Source organism: Juglans regia, chromosome 7 (assembly GCF_001411555.2).
Source record: "Juglans regia cultivar Chandler chromosome 7, Walnut 2.0, whole genome shotgun sequence".
Classification (NCBI taxonomy): Eukaryota; Viridiplantae; Streptophyta; class Magnoliopsida; order Fagales; family Juglandaceae; genus Juglans; species Juglans regia.
The window spans coordinates 21,304,924-21,322,633 of NC_049907.1; the positions used below are offsets into that span (position 1 = coordinate 21,304,924).

At 35.7% G+C, this 17,710-nt stretch overlaps 1 protein-coding gene across 2 annotated transcripts in view; it reads left to right on the forward strand.

Moving 5' to 3' along the window:
* The first annotated feature begins 5,445 nt into the window (after nucleotides 1-5,445).
* LOC109003427 (protein NO VEIN) overlaps nucleotides 5,446-17,710 on the forward strand; it is a 34,357-nt gene continuing 22,092 nt past the window's right edge. For both annotated transcript variants that reach the window (XM_035692069.1, XM_018981541.2), the window contains exons 1-6: nucleotides 5,446-6,014; nucleotides 7,857-8,194; nucleotides 10,137-10,884; nucleotides 12,376-12,480; nucleotides 14,589-14,766; nucleotides 15,416-17,148. In XM_035692069.1, coding sequence (XP_035547962.1) covers nucleotides 5,478-6,014; nucleotides 7,857-8,194; nucleotides 10,137-10,884; nucleotides 12,376-12,480; nucleotides 14,589-14,766; nucleotides 15,416-17,148 — 3,639 coding nt within the window. In that variant the 5' untranslated portion in view covers nucleotides 5,446-5,477. The remainder of the gene's footprint in view (nucleotides 6,015-7,856; nucleotides 8,195-10,136; nucleotides 10,885-12,375; nucleotides 12,481-14,588; nucleotides 14,767-15,415; nucleotides 17,149-17,710) is intronic.

Here is a 17,710-nt window from a genome sequence, read left to right on the forward strand (position 1 = left end):
TTGTAGCCAACCTCTTGCATTGTCCCTTAAAGAGAAGGGTAATAATCTCAATCTAATGGTGTCTTCAGTAACACCATTAATCTTTACTGCGTCACAAATCTCTAAGTACATTGCCAAATGAATATTGGGATCATCAAGTGGCGATTCGCTAAATTGGGCTTGTTGCACCATGCTGATCAAAGCTGGTTTGAGCTCAAAATTATTGGCATTAATGGTCTGACATCTTATACCCGAGTAGTTGTCATTCACAATTGGCTATACATAATCCTTCAAGGTGCATGGTTGTGCATCATGTTGTCCGTCAGCCATGATTAGTACTTTAGTTTTTCTTTGTGATCTAAGAGTTCTTTCAATCTCTGGATCAAAAGGAGTAATGTCACAAGTTCTAGCACGACGCATCCAACGTCAAAAACACACCTTAGAGAGAATAAAATAAAATTCTAAATTAAAACCAAGATTACTTTGTATCAATATTGGAAAAAATAAAAAGAAATCAATCCCCAGAAACGGCGCCAAAAACTTGATCGATGCAAAACTGCAAGTGCACAACATCGTAATTTTATAGTAGAGTGATAAGAAGAGTATCGTCCTCAGGGATTGGTAACTTACTCTTGACAAATATCGAAATTATACTAACCTCGACTTTATTTAGAAAAGTCACTAAAATTTTTGTAATTACAAATTAAAATAAAATTAATTTAAAGAAAATACTCAAAGGAAAAAAAAGATATTGTTCGAAGATCAAATCAATGGGAAAGAAAACTTCTAGCAAATCGATTTCACCTAATTCATCACTATGCTTTACTCATCTAACTAATTGAATTTAATTTTCTCTATTTGTAAGCAAATCTTCACAAATATCCAAAAGCCTCTTTTGATAGTCAATTGGAAATTATTCTTGTTCATCATTTTACACAAGAGAATGCAAATTAATAAAGCAAGAAAGCAATAAGACCAATGATTTAAATACTACATAGGTTCATACAAGTCTTTCAATCTCTATATTTACCTATGCTGAAATATTTAAGATCTATCTTATAATTCCCTCTTTCGATAGCAAATCACAAGATTAAAATCATCTAATTAATGGCCAGTTAATTAAAAACAATAAGTTCAGAATAAATCAGACAAACATAGAAGAAAATTACTTCAAATTAACATAGAAAAATATGCATTGTTCGGAACTAGATTACATCGTTTTCCTAGAATAAAGAAAATTTAGTTCATACTAAAAATTAAATTTAACATAAACGAATTCACCATAATTTTTCTTAGGAGAATGGAAGAAAATGAACACTGAAAAGATGCTCCTTGTAGTCCATAGTGTCGTCCAAGCCTCTTAGTCTGCAGTCTTCTTCTCCAAGTCGCAGCAGCGTCTTCAAAACCGAAGAAAAATCCTCCCTCGTAAAAAATGTGCAAAAAGCCAAAATATAATCTGCTGCTTTTCTTCTTTCTTTTCTTTCTTCTTCTTCTTCTTTTTATTTTTATTTTTTATTTTTTATTTCACGTTGCTCTCCTTTCTTCTTCTTTTTTTTTTTCTTTTGAAAAATCAAATTTCCAATTCAATCTTCTTTCGTCCGTGCGTTCCAGCCTTTCGTCCCGCATGCCGCATCTCAACCAAGTCAAACCTACGCCAGTGTACATCCCTTCAAGAGCCCAAAAATCCCACGCAAGCCACATCATTGGTTTTCACTCAAAATCAAAATAAGTATCCGTATTGCATGCATTTTTCTTTTTTTATTTAGTAGCTCCTATATTCAAATAACATTTTCATTTTAATGAGAGAGTTCTTAGACGATAAGCTTGTAAAATTTGGTCTTCATTTTCTTTAAATCCGAAATAAATTTTAAATGACAACAATGAAGCCTAAAATCAACAAAAATAAATAAAATTAGACTAAAGTTTAAAGTTAAGAAGTGATAAAATATACTAAATTATTCAAGTCATCAATGTATTCCCAGAGAAGATGCCAAATGAGTTGCCACCCATTAGAGGCATTGAGCATTAGATTGATTGTGTTCCAGAAGATGCTATTCCAAACCTACCAGCCTATAGGAGTAATCCAGAGGGGACAAAGGAGCTTCAAAGGCAAGTTGAGGATTTGGTGAGCAAGGGGTACATGAGGGAGAGCATGAACGCATGTGCAGTACCAATGCTACTAGTGCCAAAGAAGGATGAGATGTGGAGGATGTGCGTTGATTGCATGACGGTCAACAATATCACGGTAAAGTATCGTCATCCCATTCCTAGATTAGATTATATGCTTGATGAATTGCATGGATCACGTATTTTCAGTAAAATTGATCTTAAAAGTGAGTACCATCAAATTAGAATGAAAGAGAACGATGAATGGAAAATTGCTTTTAAGACAAAGTATGGGCTTTATGAATGGTTGGTTATGCCATTTGGACTTACAAATGCGCCTAGTACTTTCATGAGATTAATGAACCATATCCTATGTGCGTTCATAGGCAAGTTTGTGGTTGTGTACTTTGATGATATCCTAGTGTACAACAAGAACTTAAATGAACATATTGACCATTTGATACATGTGTTTGATGTGTTGAAATGTGAAAAGTTGTATGCCAATCTTAAGAAATGTGCCTTTTGCATGGAAAAAATTATTTTTCTTAATTATGTTGTTAGTACAAAAGGTATTGAGTTGGACGAAGATAAAATCAAGGCCATCAAGGAATGACCAATGCCTAAGAGCATCACTGAGGTAAGAAACTTTCATAGCTTAGCTAGCTTTTATCGGCATTTTGTTAAAGACTTTAGCACCATTGTTGCACCACTCACTGAAATAATTAAAAAGAATATTGGGTTTCATTAGAGGGCTAATCAAGATAATGCTTTTACTACTATCAAAGAAAAGTTGTGCTCTGCACCTGTGTTAGCATTACGTGACTTTAGCAAAACTTTTGAAATTGAATGTGATGCCTTAGGAATAGGGATTGGAGCCTTTTTAATGGAGGATAGGCAGCTTATAGCCTTCTTCGGTGAGAAGCTAAGTGGGGCGTGCCTGAAGTACGCTACTTATGACAAAGATTTTTATGCTTTTATTCGTGCTTTAGAGACTTGGCAGCACTACCTGTGGCCTAGGGAATTTGTGGTCCACACCGATCATGAATCGTTGAAACATCTCAAGGGTCAAGGTAAGTTGAATAAAAGGCATGCTAGATGGATAGAATACATTGAGACATTTCCATATATCATCCGTTATAAGCAAGGTAAGAAGAACATTGATGCTAATGCATTATCCCGGAGGAGTAGGTTGGATGGACAAAAGAAGACGGAGTTAGTAAAGTCATGTCATGAGAGGGTACGACTTCAAATTGCCCAAAAGAATGAGAGGTTTGCTTTCCAAGCCAATAAATGACGAATGCATGTCATCTTTGAACCAAGAGGTTGGATTTGGATTCACATGCGCAAAGAAAGATTCCCAACCCATAGATGGACTAAGTTGCATCTTCAAGGAGATGGACCGTTTCAAATTATTGAGAAGATTAATGATAATGCATATAAAGTGGTCCAGGTGAGTACAATGTGTCTACTACTTTCAATGTTTATGACATTTCTCCTTTTGATGCAAGTGAAGATTTGAGATCGAATCATTTTGAGGAGATGGAGAATGATGGGCACCAACATGGACCTAATCTTAAAGATCATTTGCAAGTTCCAAATTAGCCAATTACAAGATCAAGAACTACGAAGATCAAGGAAGCAATTCAAGGATTGACGCCATACCCCTTTTACATGGCCCTCTTCATGTGTGCACCTCGATAGAGGTGAGGGAGGTTTGCTTTGCGTGTCTGACCATCTATCAATTTGTTTTAAGTCACTTCCCTATTTTTCTTCACCTGACACCTTACATCTTACTCTATATTAAATCTCACATTTTTTCTCCTGACACCCTCACTCCTTAATTCCTTTTCGTCCCCTCTTATTTTCTCATATTTTGTTTTCTAGTGAGTCTCCCTTAAATTCCTTGGCCTAGGAAATACCATGGATCGGGGAAAAATCCCCTCACACGTCTCTACTCATGTTCCTATTGCATTTTGTAATACATACCTTAGCCAACCGTCTACCCACTCATTCCCTAACCACTTTCTTTGATCTAGCAACTTCAATCTCAAAGAAGTATCAAAGCTTGCCTTTAACGTTTCATTTAGATGTTGAGATAAGATGATAAATTTGTGAATAATAGTAAAATGATTCGAGTTAAAATGTTTTATGGAGTTTTGGTAAATGAGAGAGAACAAATTTAATAAACAAATTATAAAATTAAAATATAATTTTTGTTTTGAAATCTTGGTTTTATCTCATGTTTTACTTGACAATTAAAATTATAGTATAGAAATATGATATTAACTCAATATAGACATAATGAACAAATAGAAATTATTACGACAAAATCATCAACCTTTAGAGGATGCTATTAATACTTTAATTTTCGTATTAACTCATCATTTTGTCAGCGACCATTTCTAATTTAGAGAAAGAACTAGTGATTTATTAATTAATTTACGCTTTCTAATATTATATGAATTTCATTAGTATAAATGTGTATTTTTAACTAAGGCTATAATAAAAAATTATTGTCAGCAACCATACTGAAGTTCATAGTAGGATTTCATCAATACTTCCCTCAAAAGGTACAAAAGTATTTGTAAAAATTGACGACACATTTCATAAAAAAACAAATGAAGAAAGAAAAGAAGTTTGTTAGAAAATAATTAGAAACTTTCTGTGAACAATTTGGATCTGTTACATTACTAGCTCATTACAAAAGGCATAACAAAACATGATAAAAATTATCCACAAAAAAAAAAAAAAAAACTTGGACAGAAGATAATCAAGTTAATCAGAATTATAAATCAACAAGATTTACTAAAAATAGCAGTAAAAAGAAAAAAACAATTATTTGTTATAAATATAGAAAAGTATGTCATTATAAATCTAATCGTAGAGCTAAACAAAAAGTCAACAAATTAGATCTCTTGAAAGAATTAAAAGAATTATTATTAATTACATAAATCATGAGGATATTTTTTGTTAGCATATGCTTGCATCATATTTATGTATAATAATATGAGAAATGCTTAGTTTATAATTTTTTTTTATAAAAATAAATTTATAAAATAATTAATTAAATATATTGAGTTATAACATTATTTTTATTATAAAGTAAACCTAACGTCTTATATCAAACGCGTGAATTTATAAATTCAAACAGAAAAATCAAACCCTAAAACCAAATAATCGAATTATTTAATGTTAAAAAAAAAAAAAAACTGAACCAGATCAAAAAAATGTCGGGTTGAATCGATTCGTCTCAAGAAGAAAATCCATAACCCGAATATCGTATCCGTAAAGTTTAAACCCCTAGTTGGTATAAATTTACGAACTCAAAAAAACCGCCTTCATTCTCACTCTTCTCTCAATCCTCCCACTTTCATACTTCTTTCAATCCCGCTATGTACGGACAGCCCTCCGGCTTCCGTCCTAACGGCGGCGGCGCTGGCGGCTGGGGTTGGCAGCATCCACCGACGCAAGCGCAAGCGCAAGCGGCGGCACTTCAGAACCCCGACTTCTCTTTGCAAAACACCGGCTATTACCTCCAAGCTCCCAACCCCCTTCTCCACCACCTCCTCCTCCAAAACCAAAACGTTCCAATCCAAAACCCTAGCTTTACTCCCCACTTACACCAAAACCTGAATTTCTCTGCCCAAAACCCTACGGTACAAGCTCAGCCTAGGCCCCCTCCCCAGAAGGGACCCAAGCCGAGATTCCAGACCCCTAGTTCCTCGCCGAACAAGAGAGAGCTTCTCGAGAAGGTCGACCGCGCCGTTGATGAGGCACGTCGCAAAACTATCGAGGCTGGAGAGAGCGTGACGGCGTGGAAAGTGTCTCAGGATGCTCTGTTGATGCTCAAGGTCGACTCGTGGAGCTCCTTGGGCTTTCCAATGCAAGGGGTTCCGAATCTTTTCCGCCTTATGGTAACGGAGGGAAAGGTAAGGTGGGAGCGCTTGTATGATTCAATTAATTTTTTATATTTTATTTTATTGTTAAAATTAGTGCCCTGCTCGGTTGCTGAGGAAGTGGAGGAAAATAGTTGTGCGCAGTCGAGTGTGACACTTTGTGTGAATTTATTGGAGAGGACTGAAAGCCTCAGTAATTTGTCTCTTTGGTCGCTGAAAAGCTTAGTGGAATAACAGAGAAAATTTTATATATATTGGAACTTTTTTTGTACCACGATTTGTGAAGAGTGAATCATTCTAGGTCCAAGGATTGTGAAGGCAGAAGCCAAATTTTACCTTTGGGACCCCCTCCCCCGAGGTGGAAGGTAGCTCCACTCATGAGTCTAGGAGAATGTACATGCCCATGTATGTATATATGTGGGGTTTATGTATTTTCTTCTATTTTTAAGTTGTTCTTTGTATTCTTGGTATCTATAGAGCAGATAAAACTTCATCTTATGATTTTTCTTTTGTTCAAAGTTTTTGGTATCTTTGCATTCAGATGGTGGGTAAAGCTCGCCCTATCTGTTGCAGATCTTTTTTTTTTTTTTGAAAAACATAAAACTAGTATTAGAGTATTTATTATTAATTCTAATAGTTCCCATCTGATAAATAGTTTGGCAACCTGCCTTGGCCATCCCTGTCATTTACTTGCAAGGCTGTGTGACGACCAATCACTAATACTTGTAATCATTGCCAGTTTTCCTCTTTGTTAAATGGCTTAATACGAATATTTCCCTCAAAAGTGTATGGACTTCGATGTACATAGAGAAAGAAGCAAGCACGAGAGGGAGAGAGGAAGGGTGTAATATCCCAAATTGTGTGATTGTACACGAGAAGGTGGTGAATTTCTACATTGCTTAGGAGGGAGAAGTTCAAGCTCTCTATAGTCAATTGTAACCTTAATTAGTTCTTTTGGAGTATGAGCCTAGATGTGACTTTGGCTTTCCTTGGGTTATTCCAAATGGTATCAGAGCTAATCTTTATTAGAAGTGTGGGACTTGAGCCATGCCACCTATGATGGATTTAGCCATATGAAGACATTAGAGATTTAATGGGGGAGATTATTATACCCCTGATTGGGTGATTGTATATGAGAAGGTGGTAAATGAGATCTTGCAGTGTTTGGGAAGGTGAAGTTCAAGCCCTTTGTAATGAATTCCAAGATACTCCAATTGTAAACTTGACTAGTCTTTTTAGAGTATCGACCTAGATGCGAATTGAGCCTCCATTGGGATGTTACAAAGGGGGGCTTTTGAAAAAGAAGAAGAAATTATGGATATCATATATGGATCGTGTCTTATATGGCTGCCCCAAGAGAAGGTTGTTTTGTCACTCTATTTAAAATGAATCAATGATAGGAGAGATCAAAATACTGGGAATTTCATTTTTGGTCTTGGATTTTAGGGTTCTCTTAGACTACTTTATATGTTGCCTGCTTACTTTAGTTGGTTTTTGTCATTTGAAACTTGAGGAAAAAAAGGAAAACGAACCAAGAGAAAACTTATGCCCAGATCATTTTCCCATTGGGTAATGATACACGTATAACTTTATTACAATTTATTTCACATCCAACCAATATAATTATGTCATTTCATCAAAAATAATTTTAACTTTACATAATTACCCTCTATTGTTTTTGATTGGTACTTGATTACCCTCTATTTAAAATAGAGTTGTAAAATAATTGTAAAAAAGTTGTAAGTTTATCATTTTCCTTCCCCATTTTCTCAGCAATGAAATTGAGGGTGAGATATTCCACCAATTTTTGTTATTTCTTTAATGCATTTAGCTTCCATTAATTCTTTTTTATTTTCTATTTTTTTGGTTATTTAGATAAATGCATTTATCCATTGCTTTGTTGGGGTTAGAAGAATAACTTCATTGCACGATTTGGAAGTGGCAATCTGCGAGAATGAGGGAGTAGAGAAGTTTGAAGAGCTGGAGTTGGGCCCTTTGTTACGGCACCCTCTTGTCTTGCATTATTTCTCTGTGAACTCAGATGTGACTGAAGTCCTTCAAATAACTGGTGAAGAGATAATTTCTTTCCTCTGGAAGTTCATCTATAAGTGTAAGTATAAAGAGATTAAGGTTGAAGAGTTTCTGGATTTCATTGCTAAGAAGCGATCAGTTGCGGGCAAGGAAAAGCTTGGGATACGAGTTCAAAGTTTGGGGTATGTGATAATCTATCCTGCTTTATAATTAAAGGCACTAAATGTGTAATTAAAAAAAATGTCTAGGAAGGTGAAGTAGTACGTTCATTCATGGACATAAAGCTTTCACAAATCATTGCACTTTCTATAATGACTAATTCATTTTCTATGTTAGGTGAGATTTGTATGATACTTGAAGTTTGCAAGCTGTTATGTCATAGTTCATTCATGTTGACTCTCCGCTAATTTTGTGTTTGCTTGTGCAATTGGTTTTTTTCGAGAATGTTGCTTTGTGCCCAAGATTGCTATTGCACAAATTGGGGTATGACCCTTTCTAGTGAAATTCAGCCTTGGGAAATTTGGGATAGTATCGTCAACATTCTTCAATTCTTTTATGTTACTTTCCTTAAATTGTTGCCACTATTCTTTTTTCCAGTAAACTCCCCTTTCCTAAACAGTTCAAAATACTGAATTATATAATTGTCTTCTGAAAGTAATAGTGAATAGTACATGACAGTGTTGTCAAAGGTAAGCCAAACACTTTGAATAGGTTCTCAGGCATGGTGAGGTGCCACCAAGGCCCTTTAAGCTCCAATGCTAGGAACCTTTACTGAGGCATTTTGCCTTTAGCACTCGTGAGAACCTTGTATAAATCTTGGGCATTCAAGGCGACTCTCTCTCAAATTCCTACATTTTAGGGATGGACAAAATAGTCCCTTAAAAAATTCCTGTCTACAGTCTTATAGAAGAAAAACCTTGTCCACTTGATTAGTTTGCTTTGTTAAGCCATTAAGAGAAAAACGTATAGGCCATTAGAATTAATGAAAGCGGGCTGAGTGGGACAAAATTGTTTTGGAAACCAAAGCATTCTAAGGACCGAAACCCTTCTTCTTCTCCCGACGTTGGGCCAGTCCATCATAGGTGACACGGCTCAAGTTCCTCATTTCTGGTTGGGATAGACTCTGATACCATTTATAACGCGTCAATTGAAGGCCCAAACTACATGACCTATACTCCAAAAGGACTAGTCAATGATACAATTGGAGCCCCATTGGAACCTTATAAAGAGCAAGAACTTCTCCTTCCCAAGCAATGTTGGATCTCATACACCACCTACCCTTATCCTTATCATATGGGATATCACAGAGGAGATGATGCCTAGAGGTTGTCATTTGCCTTTGACAACATTTGTTCATGTATATGTGTCTTATATGGGTCATGATTTTCTTTTGAGTAATGCTAAATATAATCATAGGATGTGCAAGCTCCAGATCCTATAAAAAAGGATGTGCAAATTTCACGCAGTCCTTTTGAAGAAAATGGGGGCCCATCGTAAAATGTAAATTTTTTCATGTATGGTCCTAGGTGTGCCCCACTTTTTTTTAATGGGACTGAGCGAGGTTTGCACACTTTAGAACTGTACAATCATTTTCCTTTTCTTCCCCAACTCCACCCAACATCTTTAGTTCTAATTTTATTTTCTTGGTTTCTAAATTTGGCCTGAATCCGACTTCGTGTTCTGATTGTCCCATGTTAGCTAATCCACCCCCCTGCTTTATTTCTGGTGTTTACAGAGAAAGATGTGTTTTTGCTTTATTTGAATTTTAGTTTGTATGGCTCATCATACTTGTTGATTGTGTTCCTCTGATATATTTTCAAAACTTTGGCTGATTGGGTAGATCCTTATAGATTTGCATCATTTGTAGTCCAGGCATGAATAGAAACTGCATCCACCTTAGACTATACGTGTTTTCTTTGATCTTTCTTGAAACGTTGATTATCATACCTATGTAGGCTTCAAAACCATTTATCTTGTTTTGTGATGTTGCCTTTAGCTCTCTTGACCATGGCAATAATTGTACTATTTTGTATTCAGGACATCTAATTTCTCCATTGGCTCTTATATGTGCTAAGTCAGTTAAGCTTGTTTTTTAATTGACATCATTAAACTTTATGATCATAGGATGCATATTTCTGTTATTCGAAAAGCGGGGAACTTAGAGAATGCCACGTTAAAGAAATCTGTAGAGGCATTGAAATCAGAATCTGATAAGAAATTCAGGAAGCGTCCTATTTTGTCGTCGCTAAAGAAGCAGCTGGATGAACGTTTCAATTCTATTTCGCAACGTATTGAATCATTTTCATCAGCAGAGAAGGATTTTTGTGGCAAACACACAAGATTTGTTTCATCAAGCTCGGATGATGAAAATAGTGATGATTGTACTTCTGATGACGAAAGGACTGACAATGCCACTGGCAACCATTTTAACTTGCCATCAAAAAATGCTAAAAGTTCTGACCGAGCGAGTAGCTGCCCTTACCCGTCTCAAATTGAAGAGATGGCACGGCTTGGGTTGAAAGGTGAAATATGCGGGAACCCTTCTCATGCCAGTGGCAGCCCAAGGCACAATGAGAGGAGTGGATCATCTAAAAAGAAAAGAAAATTGGGAAAAATGAGCTGCACCACATCTGCACCCTTTGGATCATCCAAAAAGAAAAGAAAATCTGATAATCTAGACTGCACCATTTCTACAACCTCCAAAGTCTCCAAGAGGTTCGAGGTAGATGTAGATGTTCATGCAGTAGATGATTACAGAAAGACTGACAGGTCTAGCAAGGTGAATGAAGCTGATTTTTCAATTACTGAGAACTCTATGAGAAGGTTTATTACAACCTGGAAGGAGGGTTGTCAGGACTGTACAGTGTCCGAGGTATGTTCATTATCTTGTACAGATCATACTTTGCATCTGTCCATGGCTTTGTATGACTTATCTGATGTTGAATTTTAGTTTGGCTTTGTATATGCGCAGAAACTCAATTCCTTGTAATGATTTCACAAAGTTTCTGAAGGTTCTAACATTTTTAGAATCATACTACCTAGCATATTGGATTTTACCTTGGGGGTCCCTCTGATTTTATTGAAATTTAAATATTTTTTTTATTGAAACCTGCACTCCAATTTCGTGGATATTTGGGAGTGGATCATTCATGTATGGAAGTTATATTCATATCCTATCAGGACTAAAATTTTTTACTTCTTCACATAATATCAAATTTAACCAAGAAACCACAAAACTACCAATCTTGGCAATCACCCTCTAAACTACAAAAAAATGTCCTTTTCCCCTTTAAAAAGTCTAAATTACCCCTAATGATTTTCAAAAAGGCAGTATAACCGTACTAAATTAAAAGAATTATAAAAAGAAAGAAGAAAAAGAAAAAAGTTACACAAATGTAAATTAAAAGACATATTGAGTTTTTTTAATTTTTAATAAAGTGCATTTTTGTCAACTTTTTAGGGCTATATTGCAATTTTTTGTAGTTTGGGATGGTGAATTCCAAAATTGATAGTTTTGGGGTGTGATTACTGTTAAGAATATTATACAAATAATTAAATCTACATCTTTCTATCAGTTTAAGCTTTTGGGACAAGTGGTGATTACACATGGTATTGGAGCAGAGGTCCTGAGTTTGAACCCTGACTCTAGACTCTACCCTATTTAATTAAATATTCCACATGTTGGGCGGGCCACCAGTTGAATGAGAGTTTGACCCACATGTGAGGGGGAGTGTTAAGAATATAATACAAATAATTAAATCTACCTCTTCCCATCACTTTAAGCTTTTGGGACAAGTAGTGATTATACAATTACAAATGGCATGGTAATTTGAGAGGGTTATGTGTATTTTCCTCAAATAAAATAGACTTAACCAAGCAACTACTTACAAGAGCTGTAAAAATACTTCCCTATGATCAAGATCACCGATATATAAGGATCTATTAGAGTATGCATTAGCTTTGTAAATCTTCAAGAATGCCTCCCACATCATAGTTGTGAGGAAGAAAAATATTGTTTAATAGGTAATATAACTTTATTAATAGATGCAAAATGTGGAAGAAATATACGAAACTTCACTCTCTCTCTCTCTCTCTCTCTCTCTCTCACTCCTACATCTATTTTTTTCTATTTAACTGAAGGGAAAAATTTTCCTCTTTTACCTATAAAAAAGTTTCTCCTCTTTTCTTTAAATATATTTTCTTTATTATGATTTTTCTTGAAGTATGAAGGTTAAAATGTGCATGTTCATTTTGAATTATGCCTGTACATATATTTGTGGTGCTAATGTTATGTTTCTAAGCAGGGATGGTCTCTTTGGTCCTCGGTTTATTTGTGCTTACAAAAATGAATGTAATTTTGCAGGTTTTCAGGAGGATGCTTGACTTTTATAAAACACAAGGTCGAGGAAGAAAGAAAATCAAATTGATGCTTTCATCATTCCCCTTTGTAGGATTACTAAATGTTGCTGTAAGTCGAATTGGATGTTAATACCATACCTTTGAACATTAAATTATCTTGGATGAGTAAAAACTCTTTCATTGAAGGGATGCAACCCATATTACATGGGATGTATATAAGAGAGAGCCCCTTTGGTGATTTAAAGAAGATTTTGAACATTTAGTTTAGCTAGCGAGATAAAAAAATCTTAGTTACCAATTCATTAGAGTTTTAAGTAACTCCTAGTCTATTCATAAGGTTGGGAATCTGGTTTCTTGTTGGATCAATATAATCCAAGTTCCCTTTTATACTCCCTATGGCTAGGGTGTGATCTTTTCTTTCAGAAAGATTCATTAATTCATGATAATAATAAAAAAAGAATTCTATTTGACATTATTTTGCTAGTTTGAGCTAATTGAAAGTTGAATACGGAGAAGTGATGGTTGATTTTGTAGTTTTAAATAGGATTGTGGACTGTGTAGTCTATTTCTATCTACATCTATGCTACTTCTTTGCATATAAAACTCAGGTTGAAAATATATTTTGTAGTTTTAAATAGGATTGTGGACTGTGTAGTCTATTTCTATCTACATCTATACTACTTCTTTGCATATAAAACTCAGGTTGAAATTACCATATTTTCTCTTGAGTCCTTCTGTTGCTTGTGGTAAATTATCTGTTATGAAAAGGTTGTGAAGATTATTGTGGAACATGCTTGAACACTTGAAGGAAGAAGTATAACACGTCAGACTTACAGCTATTAATCATTTAGCATACATATTATTAGTTTGGTTTATATATATTTGTCTTTCTACCAGAGAAAAAGGCAAAGAACATGATTATTGACTGTCAACTATTTTTTCGTTGTTTTCCTCCCCATGCTTCTTCCCCCTTTTCCGTTGAAATTTAAGTGTGTTGGTTCTTTATGACATCTCTAAATTTTTTCAATCTCTTTCTCAGTATGCAAAATGATTCCATCTGTATTGGTTAAAACTCAGAAGTGACCATAAACTGCTTTTTAGTACTCCTGGTAAGGTTTTTCTGAGATCCATAATCAAAGAAAGCTTGTTTGACAACTGGGCTTGGGTTTGATGGACATCTTGTACCCATCTTATATGCTTCTTTTGATATGCTTCTTTGCATGCTGTTTGTTGTGCTATTATGTTCCCTGCTCCACCTTTGTTTTCCACCATCCAATATTTACACTGTCAGTGTTGACATTCTATGAGTTGGTTCATGATATGCAGTCAATTGCTGAGGCTAGTAGTCTTGACCAAATGGCATCTCTTCCCATAAGTTAGGTGATGGTCAAGATCATTGGTTCAATCCTGTATCAGTGTTTCTGCTTATTTACTTTAGAAAGGACGGTGCTAGTTGGCTGCCCAGCGTTTACCGCTGGGCGCACCGCTAGTGCAATTTTTTTTTCATTTTCTTTTAAACATTTTTTTAACTTCATTAACCATGAAGAAAAAATTAAAAAAATATACAACTTCACTAATAGTCACTTAACAATTAAGCAAAAAAAAAAAAAAAAAAAAACTGAGTGTTAACTTTGAGCGGTAATATTGAGGGGGCTAAGTAGCATTTTCCCTTTAGAAATGTAGGTTGATTGCTAAGTTTTTCAACTCTAAATCATTAGAGGTTTAAGCAAATTTGAAGTGCTTAGAAAAAGGATTGACCTCAATGTTGGGGACAAACTTGGAGCTTGTTTTATCAAAGTCACAACCACTCTTTATTTACCCTTGTAGTATTCATGTGCAGAATCATACAGGAGCCATTGTTAACTGTAGTTGCATGGTCTTGTAAATTTCAGATTGCGCCTTGAGAAACGTACTTGCTTGTATAATTGTCTATGACTCATCTACTTACGTATTCCATGTAAAGTATGCGTTTAATGACATTTGTATCAGAACGAAGGTCATTGTTTGAGTCCAGATGGTATAGGTGCTATAACTTAATGTATCCTCTATTTGTTAGGGTCGCTTCATTTTATTAATCGTCTTTTATGTTTTCTGTTTGCATGCATGTACTGACTCGCCTATGAATCTTTGATGTCTACATACTGTCTCATATTATGATCCTTGATGCTTCTATATGTGATCACATGTTATGATTTAGTTGCTTTTTCCATATTGCAGGTCTCATCCATCAAATTTGGAATGTGGGACAGTATATATGATGCGTTCCAAGCCATAAGTCAGAATGAATTGACAAAGACATGTAACGAAAAATATTCTGAATATGAGATCATTGATGTCGAACCTAGTCTTAAGGATGCACCAATCATAGCTGATGATCACATGGAGCGTATACACAGTGAGTAGTGTTCACTTTTTTTGGAGGGAGAGGGTGTAATTGTTTTAATTGCCAAATGAACTTTAAATTGGCCAACAATTTACAATTTTTTTTTTAAAATGGTTGGCAGGCTTGCCTGCCACAGAAAAAAGGGAGTAAAATGTTAGGGCCCGTACAATTGTACTACACATTTTGCACTATCTTGTATTTATAGTTTTACTGAAAGCTAACCCCTAGGGTTGGCTCAAGTGGTGAGGGTTTTTGTCTTGGGGGTATGCACCCCCCCATGACTAAGCTTGGGTGCAAATAATTTCTAGGGGCCACGTTCCATCGGTGAAAAAGCCAATAATTTACCTGATCTATATGATATGGGCGCATTACACAGGTATAGGGTATAACTAACATGTTGCATTTGTACGGTCTCCAAAGTTCCTCGTCACAATGCCACTTATGTATATACATGCCTCAAAGTCCTAGGAAGATTATGTTTGACTTTGATATTCACCATTAAAAAGGCATATTTTCATTTGGCCTGGTGGGTAGAATTTGATAATATATTCTTGTTAAATGAATTTTGGAAGACATGAAAATTTTGACCCTTTCTGTGTCTCCATATCTAGCATTTCTCATAACATATATACCTTATTGTGATGTGTCATTACTCTTACAGGGGTTGCTGTTGAAGACATTATCAGTAAATTAGCAACATATTTTGAGCTTGATTATGATATCAACAGCTATGGTAAATCACTCCTTGAAAGGAGAATCATCCTCTTGAGGAAGCTTTATCATTGTGAGTTTTGGCTGGCGGAGCAATTTTGTGTCAAGACATTTAAGTCCCTTGGTTATGGGGAGTTTTTAATGTTCCTAGAAAAGCATGCCTCTTTGCTACCTGATCAGATATACAAGTTCTTGATAGCTGATATATGTGAGCAATCCCCTCTGGAGGCTTGCATGCTCCAGCATCAATTGGTTGTTTTAGTATCACAAGCTTTGAATGGCTTATGGGGAGATGAAATAATGACCAAACAGATGATTTCTTCACTGCTTACGAGGCAATTTCCGTTGATCAGTTTCAAAATTTTGGAAAGAGGTTGTATGGCTGATTTTCTAGATATTGTGGGGAAGCATAAGAGCAATGCAATCTCTAAAGCTGTCATCTTTTCTGTAACACTACTTGGAATGTGTCATGTGGGAGACTTGTCGGCCTATAATGAAAATGATTCATTGGAAACCACCAAGGTGAGAGTTGACATCAACCGAAAAACTGGAGCCCTTAAATCTGTTACGTCTAAGGATGCAATTGAAGTTTTATGCAGGGCCCCGATGTTGTCAGATCTAAACTTGTGGACCCATTGGGACCTCATATTTGCCCCCTCTCTTGGTCCTCTTTTAACATGGCTGTTGAATGAAGTCAACACGAAAGAGTTTTTATTTTTAGTGACTAAAGATGGAAAGGTCATCCGCTTGGATCATTCAGCTACTGTGGATTCATACTTGGAAGCTGCACTTGAAGGATGCTCTTTCCAAATAGCAGTGAAGCTATTATCTCTGTTCTCATTAGCTGGGGGAGAAAAACATGTGCCCCTGTCGCTTTTAAAATGCCATACACGCCATGCATTTGAAGTTATTTTTAAGAATTCATTGGAGACTATTGAAGTAAATGACGGTTGGAAAATGGTTGATGAAGCTTCTACTAGTAATTTGAGTAGTGAATTACACATGAATTTATTCAAAATTGATAAAGTAGTGCCCATCATATCTAGATTTGTCCTCGATTGCCTAGGCTATTTCCCCACTGAGTTTCGTGGTTTTGCTGCTGATGTTTTACTTTCTGGAATGCGATCTATTGTCAAGGATCCTGCTTCAGCCCTTCTGTCCGAATGCAACCAAACAGAGCAGCGTATCATGCTGCATGAAGTAGGATTGTCTCTCGGTATTGTGGAGTGGATTGATGATTACCATGCTTTTTGTTCCAGTGATCCTACTGATGTGTTCTCACGTGGATCTTCATGCTTGAAAGCTGCTGGGCCTGAGAAATGCATCAGCTCAAAAAATATGCAAGATGTGTTGGGCAAGGTATCCACTCCTGAAGCAAATATGAATGCACCTGCTGTGACAGATGGTCATAATGAAGATTATACTCAAGTTTGTCAATCAACTGATGGATTAAACGTTTTTGATGGAATTGGCTCTGGTCAGATGAATTTGCTTGAACTTGATGAACATAAGAACGCATCCGTGGTCATTGAATCTATCAGGCGGGATGAATTTGGTCTGGATCCAAATCTTTCTGACATTGAGAGTAGCATGTTGAAGAAGCAGCATGCTCGCCTAGGGAGAGCACTTCACTGTCTTTCACACGAGTTATATTCTCAGGATTCACATTTTCTTCTTGAGTTGGTAAGAACATAGCCTTTACTTTCACTGTGCTTCCATCAACTATATACATGAATAATGGGATAAACCGTATGTGTGTATAGAGTTGATTTTTCTGTGTATTATGCTCTTTTTTATATGTAAATAACAGGATAAACCATATTGGTGGTGTGATCTACAATTGCCATGTAGGTTGTAGAACTTCTTTTTGGTGTCTATTGTTGGTTGAAAGGCTAACTATCTTAGTATTTGAAACTTTTGTATGGCTGGTGTGATCTACAATTGCCATGTTATTTGTACCAACTTATTTTTGGTGTCGATCGTTGGTTGAAAGGCTAACTATCTTAGTATTTGAAACTTTTGTATGGCTGGTGTGATCTACAATTGCCATGTTACTTGTACCGACTTATTTTTGGTGTCGATTGTTGGTTGAAAGGGTAACTATTTAGTGTTTGAAATTGTTGTTTTTTTTTATTAAGTTTTTTTTGGGGGTCTTCAGAGATGTGTTTTTTTCTTCTCTAGTGATTAGGATTGCTGGCTAGAAGAAAATAGGTTGGCTGGGAAAAAAATAAATAAATAAGACTGT